Genomic DNA, 16892 nt, shown 5'->3' on the forward strand with positions numbered 1-16892 from the left:
TTATTAATTTAACATGAAAAATATTATAAATTATACTTATTTTAAATTTCATTTCAATATAAGAATAATTTAATTAAATAAGACATATATCATCCATTAAAAAAAATGAAATATACGAATCTCTCATATTTCTTCGTTATTCAACTAAAATAAATTAAGAGACGTGCAATTGGATTGAACTTTATAACACTACTGATTAGTGTCTAAATTGGGTAGTTCAATTGAACCCAAAATTTTTAACTACATAAAAAACCTAGTTTAATTACACATACGAGCCTTAATAGTTTAACGTCTAATTGCATAATCACCATATAAATATAATACGACACATATTTATAGTTCATGCTATCATTTGATTCACTCACTTCCTCGTTAATTATTCTCCTCTATGACTATCTTTTCCTTAAAAATAACTATTAAATGCTCTCACGCTCCATCTCCTGTATTTGTGTTATTGTTCTTATTGTTCTTAATGCATAACACATTCTCGAAATTATTTTATTTATTATTATTTTTTTTTGCTAAAAGTAGGTTTCTGGGCGATTTGTGCTATGAACGTATACAATATATATGAATTGAATATCTTATATATACATGGTATATATTTTGTTATAATGTTAATAATCTATTATTTTGTGCCTATCAAATAAAAATATCTTTAAACTTTATATTTTATTTAAAAAATATACTTACATTTTAAAAAATTTGAAAGTACTCAAAAGTCTAAAAAAAAAAAAAAAAAACTTTAAACTAAAAAAAATATATATGTTTTAAAACTTTTTAAAGAGTTTATTAAAAAAATGTTTAATTTTAAAAAAAATTATTAATTTTCTTCCATTCTTTTTAGAAAATTAAAAATACTTTAAAACTAAAAAAAAAAAAAAAAAAAAAAAATTAAAAATTAACTTTAGGATTGATATCAAATTTAAAAAATAATCACAAACTTTCAAAAGTATTTAAAGATAATCTATGAAGCGTCACGAGACAGTTTTCGTCTATATATTGATGATAAGAATTTTTTCAACCCTTTCTTATAAAGGTAAACATACGTTAATACTGCTCTTGAAATTTTATGAATATTTTTTAAATATAATATTAACAATAAAAAAAATTTAAACTAGGTATATTAACCAAACATCTTAGTACTAACCATTTTTATTTAAAACGGATCATAATAATATTTAATTTTTTTAAAAGTTGAAAGATATTATTGAAATTTTTTGAGAGTCCAAAGTATCTTAATTTTATTAATTTAGTTTTTTTTTTAAAATTATTTATTATAGTTTTGATTGTGTTGATTTAATTATTCATATTATATATGTTTAAAATTATTTAATTATCCCATGTATGTTATTAAATAAATTTCGCACTACGTGACCAAGTGCATCTTAATTATTTACAATATGATCCTTATCAAATTTTAAATCGTTATCAATTTCATGTTATTAAACATATATTTTATAATTCATCACATGAAAATAATTTTACTAAAAAACCCATAAAAAAATAAAAATTACCATATTTATTTTATTTTAAGGTAAAGATGAGTGAAAATTAATTTCTTAAAATTTAAAAATATAATTGATTTTTTTTTGGGTATAATTTAACATTATTTTTAAAAAAATGTATGGGTACTTGTTATATTCTATTTTTAAATAAAGTATATATTTTCAACACAGATTTAAATTTTAATATTTTAAGGGGAAAAAAATTATATAAATAATTAGAAAATAAAGTTACCGTTTCAAACTGACTACGATGAAGCCAAGGGCCCAATTTTCGGGCAGCCCAAATCCCATTCATGGAGTCTTAAAAGGAAAAAAAAAAAAAAAAAAAAAAACATGGCCTTTCTAAGCGTTGCAACGGTAACAAAACATCCATTCTGAAAAATTGAAGTTTCTGCTCACACACGGTTGAAGATGAACCTCTTCTACGCAAAGTATCAATCGATTTCTACAACGAAGAACTGCAAGTTTTTATTGGTTTCATGAACCCGTTTCTGAATCACTCAGAGCAATGGGAGTTGGAGGCAATTTCTGGGATTTACTGAAACCTCATGCTCGAACTGAGGGCTTCGATTTCCTTAGGAACAAACGGGTCGCCGTCGACCTCTCTTTCTGGATCGTCCAGCACGAGACCGCCATTAAAGCCAGTGTTCGAAGCCCTCATTTGAGGCTCACATTCTTCCGCACCATCACTCTCTTTGCTAAGGTTTTGTTTCTTTGGGTGCAAGAAGTCGGCGATGAAATTGTTTTTGCCGTTTTGGGCGTTGATGTTTTGGGCGTTGGAATTTGAGGGTTTTGTGAAGTGTTTATGCGTAGTTTAGTAACATGAATGAATTTGAAGAGAATTTGGGAATTCCTTTGGTTGTAGTTCTTCTGGTTTAAGATCCTTATGATTCTCTTACTCTTTTTACGTTGATGGTGATTTTGTTGTGTATTTTTTGCAGTTTGGTGCGTTTCCTGTGTTTGTAATTGATGGAACTCCTTCACCCTTGAAATCCAAGGCAAGGATAGCAAGATTTTTTCGGCTATCTGGTATTGATACTCATGATCTTCCAAGGGTTGAAGATCGCATTTCAGTTGACAGGAATAGCAAGTTTGCAAAGTGTGTTAAAGAATGTGTGGTAGGCTGTTTCACTTGCTTTCATGTTTCATCATATATATGGTTCATCAATTTAGACTCCAAATAGTATGGTTTTGTGCATCCGCTCGAAGGGCTTGGGATGTTTCGAGATACCCTCCGACGTCCTAGTTCAAGCCTTGAGATGAAAATAGCAAAAAGATTTACAATTCTTATTATTATCTCTCCGAGTTGACCTTGGATGTGTTTAATCTCATGAAGATTAATGCAAGAAATGGTTGATTATAGAAAAGAATGTTGAGGAATATGAAAAGGAGTAGTCCAACGTTGGCTAATTAAGAGGAAGATCATGAGTTTATAATTAAGGAACACTATCTCCATTGGGATGGAGGTCTTTTGGGGAAACTAAAAGCAAAGTCATGAATGCTCAAAGTGGACAATATCATACCATTGTGGAGGTCTGTAGTTCGTAACAAAGAAATAGTGTTTTGTGCATCTTGGGTTTTTGTTATTGAACTCCATTGTGTATAGTCTCTTCATTGTTAGTGTATATTGTTAGGTATCACGAACCTCTACAATGGTATGCTATTGTCCACTTTGAGCATAAGCTCTCGTGACTTTGATTTTAGTTTTCCCAGAATGCCTCATACCAATGGAGATGTATTCCTTACCTATAAACCCACAATCAACCCCTTAATTAGTCGATGTGGGACACCTCTTCCAACAATCCTCAACATACACGAGCCTCGTCTCTGCATTGCCTCGACTCTTGGGTTAATTTGTGTGCGATCCTTTCTTATTGTGTTACTCCCTGAATATCTGTGATGCTTTTGTTTGATTTGGTGGACCTGTAACGCTTATCATATCTTACTAATAGTTTTTTGTTCATAGGAACTGCTTGAGCTATTTGGGGTGCCCGTCTTAGAAGCGAAAGGAGAAGCCGAAGCTCTGTGTGCCGAGTTGAATAGAAAAGGATTTGTGGATGCCTGCATCACAGCTGACAGTGATGCTTTTCTGTTTGGCGCCAAATGTGTAATTAAAAGCTTCCATCCCAATTCAAAAGCAAGTATTCTTATCTATACTTGTCTTCTTTTATAAGTAGCTTCTTCTTACCATTTTCTCTTGAATATCATAGGAACCACTTGAATGCTACTTCATGTCAGATATTGAAGCTGCTCTTGGGTTAAAAAGGAAACACTTGATAGCTATCTCTCTCCTGGTTGGAAATGACCACGACTTAAATGGCATGCAAGGAGTTGGACTGGATACTGCTGTTCGTTTCGTACAAGATTATACCGAAGATGACATTTTAAACAAGTAATATTTAGCTTGCATTTTTTTTTCGAAATACCTATAAGGATATTTTATGATTTTTATTCGGTAATTTAACCGTGTTTGGCTGCTGAGTGTTATGCAGATTGCATGTAATAGGAAAGGAGGATAATACGAGTCTTCAGGGCGGACAATCTTCGGATACGAACTCAAGAAAGGTTAAGTGTTCTCACTGTTCCTTCTGTGGTCATCCAGGCAGCAAAAGAGACCATGTTAAGTTCCCTTGTGAATACTGTGATGTGAGTCATGGAAGTTGTTGCATCAAAAAACCTGATGGATTTAAATGCAATTGTTCCTCTTGTGATACGGTACCTCATCGGCACATCTCTCTGATTGATTTTACTCTGCTTTGTGGTCTGCATGAATCATATTTTTTTAGCCTTCGTGCTAACAACTACCGTTATGTTTTAAAATGTGAGATCCCATATCGGTTGGAGAAGGGAACAAAACATTCCTTATAGGGATGTAGAAACCTTAGAAACATCTCCCTAACGTACATGTTTTAAAAATCTTGAGAGGAAGCCCGAAAGGGAAAGCTTAAAGAGGACAATATCTACTAGCGGTGGGCTTGACTGTTACAAATGGTATTAGAGCCAGACACCAGGTGGTGTACCAGCGAGAACGCTAGGCCCCAAGGGAGGTTGATTGTGAGATCTCACATCGGTTGGAGACTAGAGCGAAACATTTCCTTTAGGGGCGTGGAAACCTTGGAAACCTCTCCCTAACAAACGCGTTTTAAAAACCTTGAGGGAAAGTTCGAAAGGGAAAGCCCAAAGAAGACAATATCTGCTAGTGGTGGGCTTGGACTGTTACAAATGGTATCAGAGCCAGATACCAGACGGTGTGTCAGTGAGGACACTAGGTCCCCAAGGGGGGTGGATTGTGAGATCTCATATCTGTTGGAGAAGATAACGAAACATTTCTTATAAGGGTGTGGAAACCTTGGAAACCTCTCCGTAAGAGATGCGTTTTAAAAACCTCGAGGGAAAGTTCGAAAGGAAAAATTCAAAGAGGACAATATCGGCTAGCTGTAGGCTTGGGCTTGGGTTGTTACATAAAAGCTTATGCTTTATTTGCTTCCTTTACTTAGCAACATGTGTATTGGTTTTTGTGCTATATTGTCTAAAAGACATTTTTCCGTTTTTTCGGTTCACGATTAACAGGATCGAGAAGAGAAAGAGAAAAAGAAGCAAGAAAATTGGCGACTACGAGTTTGCAACAAGATTGCTATGGAGCCCAACTTTCCCAGTAGTGAACTTATTCAAATGTATCTGTGTGACAATCATAGTTATTTTAGTGGTATGAGTTAAAGTGTTTGCTTTTTGATTATCTTAGCATGTGTCTAAGATTCTCTTGAATAAACTTATGAACATATTAGATTCTTATCTCATTTTTTTCTCTTTCTAATGCAGATGATGACCTTATCTTATCTTGGGAAAGCCCGAAAACTGAAATTCTGATTGATTTTTTAGTTTTTCATTTACGGTGGGAGCCATCTTACATTCGTCAGAGGTTGCTTCCCATGCTATCCACCATTTTTCTCAGAGAAATGGCTAATAATCCAATTCAAACTTTGTTATACGACCAGTACGAATTCGATTCTATACTTAGAGAAAAAATAAGATATGGACATCCATTTTATGTCGTCAAATGGAAAAGGGCCATCCCGGTGCTCGACAATGTTGTATATGAAGGCTATTCGGAGGGACTCGGCACCGGGCCGGAAGATGCCATTGATGTCGACGAACCAGTGGATCTAACAGATGAATTTGATTCCCCCAAAATTCATATTCAAGAAGGGTGCTCGTTTCTATTGACCGATGAGAATATGGACCTTGTTCAAGCTGCTTATCCCGAACAAACTGCTAAGTTTTTGCAGGAAAAGGTAATCATCATCATCATTTGTTTTTGTGTTCCCTGTCTTGTTCTTGTGTTGTAATGCTGTGGTTTTGATCTGCTATACCATTGAGGTTGGAATGACTGAGCTCTAAAGACGAAATTTTCTTGAATTAAAGGAAGTGAAAAGGCAGAAGACACCAACCACGACGCCACCTAGCGAGGCTAGTGGAAAGTCCGATTCATTGAAAGCAAAAGGTGCCCAGTTAAGTATTACTGAGTTCTACCGTGCAACGAAAACGCAACAACAAACAGCAGAGACAACAGATTTGCCGAATGAGGGCGAGGAGACGAGTACGGAGAAGAGGAAAGCATCAAGTTCTTCGACGCTTTCGAAGTCAGTAAGGCGTCGCCTTTTGTTCGACTAGAACTCAGTTAAGTATAGAGCTCTACCATGCAGCGAAAACACAACAACAAACAGCAGAGGCAACAGATTTGACAAATGATGAGGACAAGGAGACGAGCACAGAAACGAGGAAAAAGCATATCAAGTTCTTCCACACTTTCGTGGTCGGTAAGGCATCGATTTTTGTTTGAGTAGAACTGTTTGAGATGTTGCGCTTCCTGTGTGTTGATGAAGTGCAAATGCTACAGTTTATAATGTGTATAGTTCCTAATCTCTACATCTTTTGAGCTTTCTTTTGTTAAGCCTTCATTGGTGCTTGAAATGCTGTAATTAGTCCCTATAATTGGATTAAATATTTCCTAATGTTATTGACAATTACTAATAATTTAGCCTAACTTATTTTTAATAATTGCACGATCAATAATACATAAATAATAATCAAAGATATTCTTTGTACAAGTGTGAGATCACACATGGATAGGAGAGGAGAACAAAACATTCTTTATAAGAGAGTGAAAAGTTCTCCGACAAACATGTTTTAAAACAATGAAGCTGATACACGCAATAGCGTAAAACAGACAATATTTGCTAGCGTTGACTTTACATAAGGAGTAGAACGGAGATATATATCAATAAAACAAATTAGGAGGAAAAAATTGTCATATTTGTAATTAGAAAGCCAAGTGAATGTTTTTTTTAAATAAATAAAATTTTATAAGGAAAAAGAGAGATTTTGAAAGTCATAAATTTATTATTAAAAAATTAGTTATTATTTAAAAATAACAACTTATCCATTTTCCAAATAAAAAAAAAAACAAAACTTTATTCTTAACATTTGGCAGTTGGAAAATAAAAATTCGTTATAAAAAAAAAATAGTAATTATTTAATAATAATAAATATATATGCTGAATTAAAAAAAAAAAAGGAAGAAAATTGAGCAAATTTAAAACCACAAGAAGTGTATGATTAATTTTGTCCGATTCCAAGCATGTTGAAAGTAAAAATCAAACAACCTTCCTTATCAACCACTTAAAAGAAAATGGTAATAATTTTCTAAACATGGAAATTTATTAGCATCATTGTTCAACACTTATCTAATCACGAAAGAAAACAAAAAGATAAGGATTACCTACAACTCTATAGCTGTATTGTATTGAGTTAGCAACACAATGATTTCTTACGATCAACGTGTCGGTTTTTGCTCACTAGGTGTAACAACACAAATCTAGCGCTATCAGATATTGTCCGTTTTGGCCTTATCGCCATTAGCCTCACAGTTTTAAAATGTGTATGAGGAATGCTGGGTTCCTTTCTCCAACTGATGAGAAGTCTCACAATCCACCCCCCATGGGAGCCTAACGTCCTCGTTGGCACACCACCTTGTGTTTGGCTTTAATACCATTTGTAACAGCCTAACCCCACCGCTACCAGATATTGTCCGCTTTGGCCCATTATTTATCGTCATCAGTCTCTCGATTTTAAAACGAGTTTGTTAGGGAGAAGTTTCCATACTCTTATAAGGAATACTTCGCTCTCAGTTCCATCTGATATAGAATCTCACACCAGGTCACAGGTCACACCACTATACGACGAACCCATGATCAAGACTACATACTATGCTCGTACAATAGTTCAAATATAATTGGTATTCAACAAATTAGTCACAAAAAAGGAACATATATGGTAGTCTTCTTTTGCATTAAGTATGATGCCAAATTGGTAGTTTTAGGATGCCAAATTTACAACAAATGCCATTAAAAGCAGCCATCATTTAAATAAAACATAAGCTTTAGATTCATTCATGTTCTATAATCTCTCTCTTGGAGGATGGAATTGACAAAAAAATGGATGCTATACGAAGAACTCAGAGTTTTGGTGGTTGATCATGATTCTACAACTCTAAAAATTGTCTCCAAAATGCTTGGAGTATGTGGATATGAAGGTAACATTTGGTATTTTATTGTTCAATTTTTTTTTTAAAAAAGTGTTTTTTAGGTTCATCATTTTCAATTTTGATGCGTAGTTTTTTTTTTTTTTGTTCGTGTTCATAGTTAATGATAAAATAACGATTTTATATTTATGTTCTTAAAATTGTTATACAATTTCAAAAAATAAGATAATGAATAAATGCTTATGTTTCTAAAAAAATTAGAAAATAGAAGCGAGAAATGAGAACTAAGAATGTTAAGAGTGTTCATGAGTTGAATTTAGATCGAGTTGCAAATTTTTAAACTAAAACAATTTAATTAAATTGTTCAAATCATTTGAATAAAATGTATATTTTCTGAACATTTAATTAAGATTTACCATTCAATTTCAACTTATATTTTTTAAAAATTACCTTTTAAATAGTCTTAATCGTTAGATATAGAGAGTAAATAATAAAAATATAATTATGAAAATAAAATAAATATATGCATATACTATTTTGAAATTAGCAATAAATTTAGTTTACCAAATTTAATTTATAAAATTTTGATTTATTTTAACTCAATAAATTCAAACGATTGGATGGTTTAGTTTCACTGTTCTTACGTTTGTTTATTTTTCTGTGGGCAGCTGTGATGGCTAAATGCGCCATTGACGCTTTGAGGATAGTGAAAGAGAGAAAAAATGATATCCATCTCATTTTAACAGATACCCATTTGCCTGATATGGGTAGATATGAACTCCTAGAGAAGATTATGGAGCAAACATCCACATTGCCAATTGTTAGTAAGTTTTTAATTTTTAAATCTTCGTATAAATAGAAATAGTGTTCTTTCTCAGACTTTCTTCTTTGGAGTTCTCGAACAGCCTACTCTTAATCGAGATTCGATTCGATTCTTCCTTTGGAGCCCTCGAACAAAGTACACTATTCCCTTGAGGCTTTCCTTCTCTAGAGCTCTCGAATAGCTTCTCCTTAATCGAGGTTTGACTCCTTCTCTGGAGCCCTCAAACAAATAACGTACACTATCTGTTCGACATTTGAGTCACATTTAACTACACATGTGAGACTCACAACTGTTTATTCAACATTTGAGGATTCTATTGGCATGACTAAGTTAAGGGTATGACTCTGATACCATATCTCTCCAAAATAAAAAAATAAAAAAAACCTTGTACCAATGGAAATAGTGTTAGTTATAAACCTATAATTTTCCTCTTAATTAGCCATTGTGGGACTACTCTCGATAATTCTCAAGAAAAATAATATTTTCACTTAATTGCATTGTCCTTTCTCAAACGCATTCTTAACCTTGTTCGTCTTTTGTTAGCTATGACCACCGATGACAACGAGATTGTAAAGTTGGGTTGCCTCTTCAAAGGAGCTATGTTGTGTCTCGTAAAGCCACTCACCATGAAAAACATAAGAGATCTTTGGCAATTTTTATTTATCGGAGGAAGAGAACGATCCATCTCTATTAGAACATCGAATCAAGTTCAAAAAGAATTGACCGATGAAAATGATGTAGACAAGAGTACCGACGAGAAATTCCAAAAGACCAAAAGGAAAGAACACAACGAAGATGTTAGTACTCGACAGGTAGAAGGAGATGGTAGTGATTCAACACGGCCGAAGAGGCCAAAGCTAATTTGGACTCAACAATTGCATAAGACATTCTTGCAAGCCATTGAAGCACTGGGAGTTGATAGTGAGTGTTTTTTTTTCTTCTCATCTACGTAAGATTAAAGATCGTCTAACTTTGTTTTTCTTAACTTAGAAGCTCATCCAAAGGAGATACTTCAACACATGAATGTTCCTGGATTAAGAAAAGAAAACGTTTCGAGTCATTTACAGGTAAAAGTTTCATTATGAGTTAAATTATCATAATTAGACTACATTTTTCGGTCTATACTTCAAAATTTTGAATTGACTATTAAATTTATGATTACGGGAATGTCTGGTTAGCATTTTGTAGTTCGAGTAACAGTAGACCTAATTGTATGTAATATACAACATAATTCAAAGTCTAAGGACTAAACCGATACTATGAAGCAAATTTATAATATAACTAATCTTCTTCTCTTGTAGAAGTTTCGTTTCTCGTTAAAACAAGATCAAGATGTAAAAAAGAAACCTTTTAAAAGTTTCGAGACAGCTCAGATTCCTAACCACCGAACGAAATTGCCCATCAATGTCGATATTTTCATGGCTAAGCCTCAAGAAACTCAACCTCAACCGTACAACAATCTATCTCCAACTTCTATCAACTCCAATCTTATGGGAATTTGTGATGTGGTAAGTTTGGAAAGTTGTTTTTCTAAGGTGATTACGAGCCAGACATGTTCGATGAACTCTACACGTCGACGATCGCTAGAAGATCAAGACAGACGACAATGGTTTGAATGTAATAGAAAAGAAATGACTTCAACCATGGTGGAAGAACAAGGACATTGCGAGTCAACGATGGTGGAAGAACAAGGACATTGCATGTTTAAGGTTGATGAAGAACTTGATGGAGTTCTTGATGTTCATGATTTACTTTTCTAAAGAAACTTTACTATTGTTTATGTTCATGATGATCTTTGCCATAGCTAATTTGTTCGGGATAATAAAAGGAAGATGCGAGGTGGGTATTGAGTAAGGTCATATGATGATAAAGATAACATTAATATATTTGATATTTGAATTTACGTTTATCCTAACCTCAATACTTTCATTAACTTTCTCGCTCGTCTCTCTCTCATTTGCACAAGTCTATTGTGAAAACGCTGCAAGAGTTTCGGATTTTTTTCGATGTCAAAAACAATCGAGAGATGCCAAAAAAAGCATAAGGAAAGATTGTCTCGACACAAAGTTATTATTGAGTCGGTTGATAGAAAAGTTTATCATAACCTCATTACTTCCATCTTCAATCAATTTCCTCTGTCTTCTCTCTATCATTTGCACAAACCTATGGCAAAAACCCGACAAGAGTTTCAGGTTTTTTCGATACCAAAAAATAATCGAGAGAGTCCAAAAAAGCATAAGGGAAGATTATGCCTTATGTTTAGATGGGAAGTTTTTTTTTTTTTTTTTTTCCATTAGATAATTCTTCGGGGATGAGATTATATTCTTCTTTTCTGCCCAATTCTCTGTCATGTCATGTCCTGTCCCTACAAATTCTTTATGCAAAATTCTCGTCTCTATTCCACAAAATTAAATGGAGAATTATGGAAGGATGAGGAATGAAATAGAGGCGGGGATGGGAACAAGGAAACCTTCCCCATCTCTGTCTGCCCCGCCCCGTGGACATCTCTAATGATTGTATGTACATAAAACTAACGACTTTCATCGTCTCCAACTTTCCTTCTCCTTCTTGGAGACCAGAGCAGGTTGACGAAAGAACTCTTGCCCTTGAGTCTACTCACGAGAAACTTCCTCGACACCCTTCTCCTACTGCAAGTGAGTCTACTCGATGATCCATAAACGACACTGATTAGGATATGAAAGAGGACGTCATGGCTTTTAGTTGAGATAGGAATGACTCCGAGAAGCGTCAACCTTGGACTTGTAATCGACTTCACCAGATCTAACTTTGTTAGAGAACCTTTTGTTTAGGTTTATCCGTCATCCTTTTTCTTTGTTCATTCTCCATTGTCGTCATCATCATAGTTGCAAATTTTATTGTTTTAGAGTCATGGATATGGCTTCACCCCAGACAATGATTCATGAAGATCTTTTTAATACAGATAACTTTCCATCGACATCTTACAAAAAATTTATATCGGATCCATCCATCTTTACATGAACCCATAGAACTCGCAGATTTTAAAAAGTTACAGGTAAAAAGATAATATATTTTAAAAAGCTACAAATTACACGTTTTTTATTGTGTTTTTTCAACAATTTTGATAATGTGAGCAAAAATTTAAAGGATTTTGATTTCTAACAACATTCGTGGAGACTAGCGAGTAGTTATTCTTTCGTCATTCATCTTGCTTTTTTCTGCAATTCTTTCGTCAATAGTGAGAGAAGGAAGATGGAAGCCATGGTAGGAGCCCTGCAATTCTTCCGTGGATGAAAATTCCCTCTCCTCTGCAACCAGCGCTGCCTTCAACGACTATGGCGACGAGTCGATGCACGAGGGCACGATTGAAATGGTGGAGGAGAAGATGAAGGGTTGCTTTATTAAGAATAAGCGGGTTAAACGTGTGTCACCATCGGCGGGAGCTATGGCGGAGGAAAGACAAGTGCATCGTGATAATCGGTTTGGTGCGGCGGCGAATGGTTTCGATCCTGATGTTGAGAGATTGCGGGCGTTGGACCTTATTTCCAAGTTTCATGCGTGAGGCACTGACGTTGCCGAGTTTGAAACTCGAGCATTCTGGTGAGCTTCTGTACATTACAATTTGTGTTATAGGCATTGTTAAGAACTTTTGATTCTTCAATTAGCATTGCTAAGTGGAAATCGAAATTGAGGCAATTGGAGCCTTGTGGTTCAATTTACATTAGGAAGATACTGAGCACATTCTTTGCCTCATTATGGTTCTGCCCTTGTGATGATCCGTTTCTGGAAGTTCTTCATGCGCTTATCAAGATTGAAACTATTTTGTCTCTATGGAAGGTAAAAGTTCAAATAAAGTTATCCATAAAAGAGTTAATACTTTAGACAAGTTTTCGAGGAAGATAACTCTGATTGAGCCGTGTTGTTGCATTCTTTGTCGGAGGGTAGAGGAAGACCTTGATCACATTCTTTGCACTTGCAGCTTTGCTCGGACTGTTTGTAGTCTCTTTTTTAAGGTACATGGCTTTCAGTTTGCTAGGCACAAAAGGTTTTAGGGGATGGTTGACGAGTTCCTTCTCCATCTGCCTTTCTGTGAGAAACGAAAGCTTTTGTAGGAAGCGGGTGTGTGTTCTGTGTTGTGGGGTTTATAGGGTGACATGAATAATAGGACCTTTAGAGGGATTGAGAGGGACCCTAGTGATTTTTGGTCCTTGGTTAGGTTCTATGTTTTTCATTGAGGTCAGTGTCAAAGTTTTTTGTAATTATTCCTTAGGTCGTATATTGATTCATTGGAGCCTGCTAGACTTCCTTAGATTACTAAGTGATCCCTTTTGCCGAAGATCTGAGCTGAATCGATGCCAACAGGGTTCGATCATGCCTTTGTCAAGAGTCGATATGTTAACGGTTTTGTGCTATTTTCTTTCCCCACATGGCATGATGGAAGGATTGCTTTGTTGAAGAGCAGTATCGCAGCTGATATAAAATAGGCAGGGTGTTGGAGCGCGATCAACTGCTACATAAAGGCTGAGGTTGACTTCTCTTAACTGTTTTATCTTGTGTATTGTATTGCATAGTCGGGTATTGAGGCCTCATTCATTGCATCATGACCATCGCCCACTCCTCTGGTCTTCAATTTTTGAGGATGCTTCGGTGAAATTCCACATCGGTTGGAGAGGTGAACAAAACATTTTTTATAAGGGTGTGAAAACCTCTCCCTAACATGCACGTTTTAAAACCGGCAAAGCCGGAAAGAGAAAACTTGAAAAGGACAATATCTGCTAGTGGTAGGCTTGAGCTGTTACAAATGGTATCAGAGCCAGATATTAGGCGGTGTGCCAGCGAGGATGCTGGGCCTCGAATGGGGTGGACACCGAGTAGTGTGCCAGTGAGGACGCTGGTTCTCGAAGAGGGGTAGATTGTGAGATCCCACATCGATTGGAGAAGGCAACGAGTGTCAATGAGGACGCTAAGCCCTAAGGATGGTAGATTGTGAGATCCCACCTCGCTTGGAGAAGGGAACGAAACAATTTTTATAAGGGTGTGAAAACTTTTTCTAGCAGACACGTTTTGAAGCCTTGAGTGAAAGTTCAAAGAAGACAATATATGTTAGCGGTGGGATTGGTTTGTTAGACTTCGCCATTCCTGAAGCAGTTTTAGCATACTACTAAAATTTTGATTCATTAATGATTTCATTGAGCTTAATCTTCCTCCATGTAGTCTTAATTGTGTGCTTTGAATGGTACAGTACATTTTCTTGAATGGACCCAATGTTTCGTAAGTTACTTTCGTGCCTGTAGCAGTTCTACAAATGTAGAAATTGATGATGTAAACTTCTGGTTTAATAAAATTGCAACCCCACTCTTTTAATGTCTGTTGTTTATTTGAGTTCTTTGAAAAATCTGCAAGTTGCCAAATTGTTCTTTGAATGTGATAGTTTATTAAGATATTTCACATTGTTTACATCCCTAAATATCTGTAGAATTCAAACTTATACGTTTATTTAAAGCATCTCATTTCTTCAATATGTGCCGGTGAGAGGGCCTTCTCTATGAACGAACATTCTGGTCTAGATATCAGTTAAAATCTTCATTGCTTCAAGTTCTGTCAAACTTTCATTTGATATATGTTTGAACGAGGTAGAAACTCATGGAAATATCCACAACATTATGAGAATTCATTGCATTGTTTTAGAAGGCCTGAATCTACACTACGCAATGCCAAAAAAATATGGAAACAATGATTTGTACAAAGTATGTGATGTTCAATTGTATATAATCATGCTCCTACCTACTCAGCAGTGAAACCAAGAAGAAAATATTATGTACTCATTGTCTTGTTGTCATCTCTCTTCCAACTGTGGGGTTTACAGGAACGGATTCAAGCTGTTCTTGACTGCTTGTGTTGCCAAGTTGAAGCCAGTTTTGAGAATGATGATCTGTTGAAATCTCAGAACCATCAAAAGACTGATCTCTGCTCACTGTCATTGGTATTACAGGTTTTGTTCTAAAAGTGTCTTGCAATGGCAGCCTGCAAACTGGACAGGTAGATTGCTTTCTCAGCCATACATCAATGCAGGAGAGATGAAAACTGTGACCACATTTGGGTATTATTCTCAGTACTTCCTTCTCTTCATACTCACTCAAACAGATTGAGCACCTGAAAAATGAAACAAAATGAACCATAGTTTAGTAGGTCAGGCTCAAGCCTACCACTAACAGATATTGTCTTCTTTGGACTTTCCCTTTCCGGCTTCCCCTCAAGGTTTTTAAAACGCGTATGCTAGGGAGAGACCCTTATAAAAGAATGTTTCGTTTTCTGAGAGTGGTTAACACACTCTTATAAAGAATGTTTCATTCTCTAGGAGATGTTTCCACACCCTTAATAAGAATATTTCGGTTTCTGAGGTTTTCACACCCTTATAAAGAATGTTTCATTCTCCTCTCCAACTAATATGAGATTTCACAGATAGAGTCACATCTTTCTAAGTATAACTATGAATTCATCGTTGGTAATGAATTGAAAGTTGTACTCACTGAGCATCTTCTATAGAACTGAAAGCCTCCAGGTCGAACTTCATCGTTGGTATAGCAGCTATGAGAACCGGTTCGAGACCACTCACCCGAGACTCTGGCTGGCATCAAACAGCAAAGAATCAAGAGACTTGTCATTTTGTCATATACAGATGTAAGGCAATGGAAGTATGGTACAATTCTAATCTTTGGCTACTTTACTGAATACCATATGATGATTAACCAATGAGATTCATGATCTACAGAAATACAAATTACACACTGCAGATCCGGATTAAGAGAAAAGCAGCCACTATTTCTTACCTGCTGCTCAAGATCAACTCTGGATTCAATTTCGTAATTGGGGGAATTGGAGTGAGATGAACGAAGTCGACCACAGATGATTCTTGTACAGACAAACACTATGAATGTGGCACTCATTCCAAACCCAATAACAGTGGTAATCAAGTTCATACCAGAACTCGGCATATTCAAATCCCTCAAATCTCAAAACCCCAGCTGGAAAAACCTCAGAAACTGCAGAATTAGACGAGGGAAAGAAAGGGAATTGGGGAAAGCAGTGAAGAAAGATGAAATGGATGGAAGGGAAAGAAGATGGCTGTTCTGCTCATTGGGATCGTTGTCGTGGCGGGTCCATTTAGCTTTAGAAGGCTGCTTCTTATCGAAGGATTGAAGAAAGATGGTGTCAGAAATGACGGCAAAAAGTCAGAAACGGTGGAAAAAGAAGACCGATGTTGAAGAGATTCTTCTTCTTGTTGTTCTTGTTCTTCTCAAAGGGCTAACGAGCGATGGTAGGCTAAACAGAATCTCAAGGTTTGATCTTTCTCTTTCTATTATGCTCTGTTTCTCTGTGGGTTTTTCCTTTGATTGCTTTCTGAGTTTTGGCCACTTTTGGATAAGACCACTGAGATTATCTGGAGCAACTGTTCTTGTCCACGCCTTTTCTTTTGGGCTTCATTTATTTGTTTTACTGTGTGCTTATTATTAGGGCTGTGTAGAAAGAAATTAATGCACCTAGTCTAACCTTTTTATCCTTGAACTTCATGAGGGCAGTTGATTTTAACTCCATCTTTTCAATTTTATTGATTTAAACTTCTGATTGAATAAGATCTTGACGTTTTGGTCAATATACGTGCAAACTATAGTTAAGTTGTCCTCAAATAACACTTTTTTTAACGTTTCGGGTAATGATATAGTTACAAATTACAGCTAAGTTGTTCTTAAGTTGACACTTCTTTATAACCTTTTACTTGGATGAATATTGTATTAAAAAAAGTGAAGGCTCCAAAGAGAAACTGACAGAAATAAGATTTTTGTTGAAATAGGGAGTTTGGTTGATAATCAGATTGATTAGGTTTTGGTTGTTGTTATATTAATGATGTTTTTTTTTGTTTGTTTTTCTTTTGAGGATAAGGGTTTGATTTGGGTTCAAATGAGGAAGTTTGGTAGATTTTTATGTTTTTTCTTTTATTTTTATGGAACTTAGTGGATGAATGGACCAAAAGTTGGTTCTG

The 16892-nt window shown here is 35.3% G+C and overlaps 3 protein-coding genes and 1 long non-coding RNA gene across 6 annotated transcripts; 3 read left to right on the forward strand and 1 right to left on the reverse strand.

Annotated features, from left to right (window-relative positions):
• Positions 1-1849: 1849 nt before the first annotated feature.
• LOC111494178 (flap endonuclease GEN-like 1) lies at positions 1850-6538 on the forward strand. Of its 3 annotated transcripts, XR_002720140.1 has the most exons (9): positions 1850-2211; positions 2450-2626; positions 3475-3645; positions 3719-3900; positions 4001-4223; positions 5079-5214; positions 5328-5800; positions 5931-6423; positions 6461-6538. XR_002720140.1 is itself a non-coding variant. In XM_023144054.1 (8 exons), exons 1-8 carry the CDS (start codon positions 2017-2019, stop codon positions 6177-6179), a joined length of 1806 nt encoding a protein of 601 aa, XP_022999822.1. In that variant the 5' UTR covers positions 1850-2016; the 3' UTR covers positions 6180-6538. The 3 variants fall into 3 exon arrangements, 2 of the variants coding, with proteins under 2 accessions (XP_022999822.1, XP_022999823.1); XM_023144054.1 differs by having other exon boundaries at positions 5931-6538; XM_023144055.1 differs by having other exon boundaries at positions 4001-4073; positions 5931-6538.
• A 1438-nt stretch (positions 6539-7976) lies between these two features.
• Positions 7977-10727, forward strand: LOC111494183 (two-component response regulator ARR2-like). The gene is made up of 6 exons (XM_023144061.1): positions 7977-8100; positions 8718-8873; positions 9416-9793; positions 9863-9939; positions 10174-10514; positions 10548-10727. The coding sequence occupies exons 1-6, from the start codon at positions 7986-7988 to the stop codon at positions 10630-10632; spliced, it is 1152 nt and encodes a 383-aa protein (XP_022999829.1). The 5' UTR covers positions 7977-7985; the 3' UTR covers positions 10633-10727.
• A 2379-nt stretch (positions 10728-13106) lies between these two features.
• Positions 13107-15705, forward strand: LOC111494199. The gene is made up of 4 exons (XR_002720144.1): positions 13107-13377; positions 14844-14951; positions 15398-15532; positions 15624-15705. It is a non-coding gene; the product is annotated as an uncharacterized LOC111494199 (long non-coding RNA).
• LOC111494195 (RING-H2 finger protein ATL5-like) lies at positions 14416-16259 on the reverse strand. The gene is made up of 3 exons (XM_023144076.1): positions 15682-16259; positions 15382-15479; positions 14416-15004 (listed from the first exon to the last, which is right to left on the reverse strand). Exons 1-3 carry the CDS (start codon positions 15844-15846, stop codon positions 14674-14676), a joined length of 594 nt encoding a protein of 197 aa, XP_022999844.1. The 5' UTR covers positions 15847-16259; the 3' UTR covers positions 14416-14673.
• Between the last annotated feature and the right edge of the window lie 633 nt (positions 16260-16892).

The sequence above is a fragment of the Cucurbita maxima genome, unplaced genomic scaffold (assembly GCF_002738345.1).
Source record: "Cucurbita maxima cultivar Rimu unplaced genomic scaffold, Cmax_1.0 Cma_Scf00020, whole genome shotgun sequence".
Classification (NCBI taxonomy): Eukaryota; Viridiplantae; Streptophyta; class Magnoliopsida; order Cucurbitales; family Cucurbitaceae; genus Cucurbita; species Cucurbita maxima.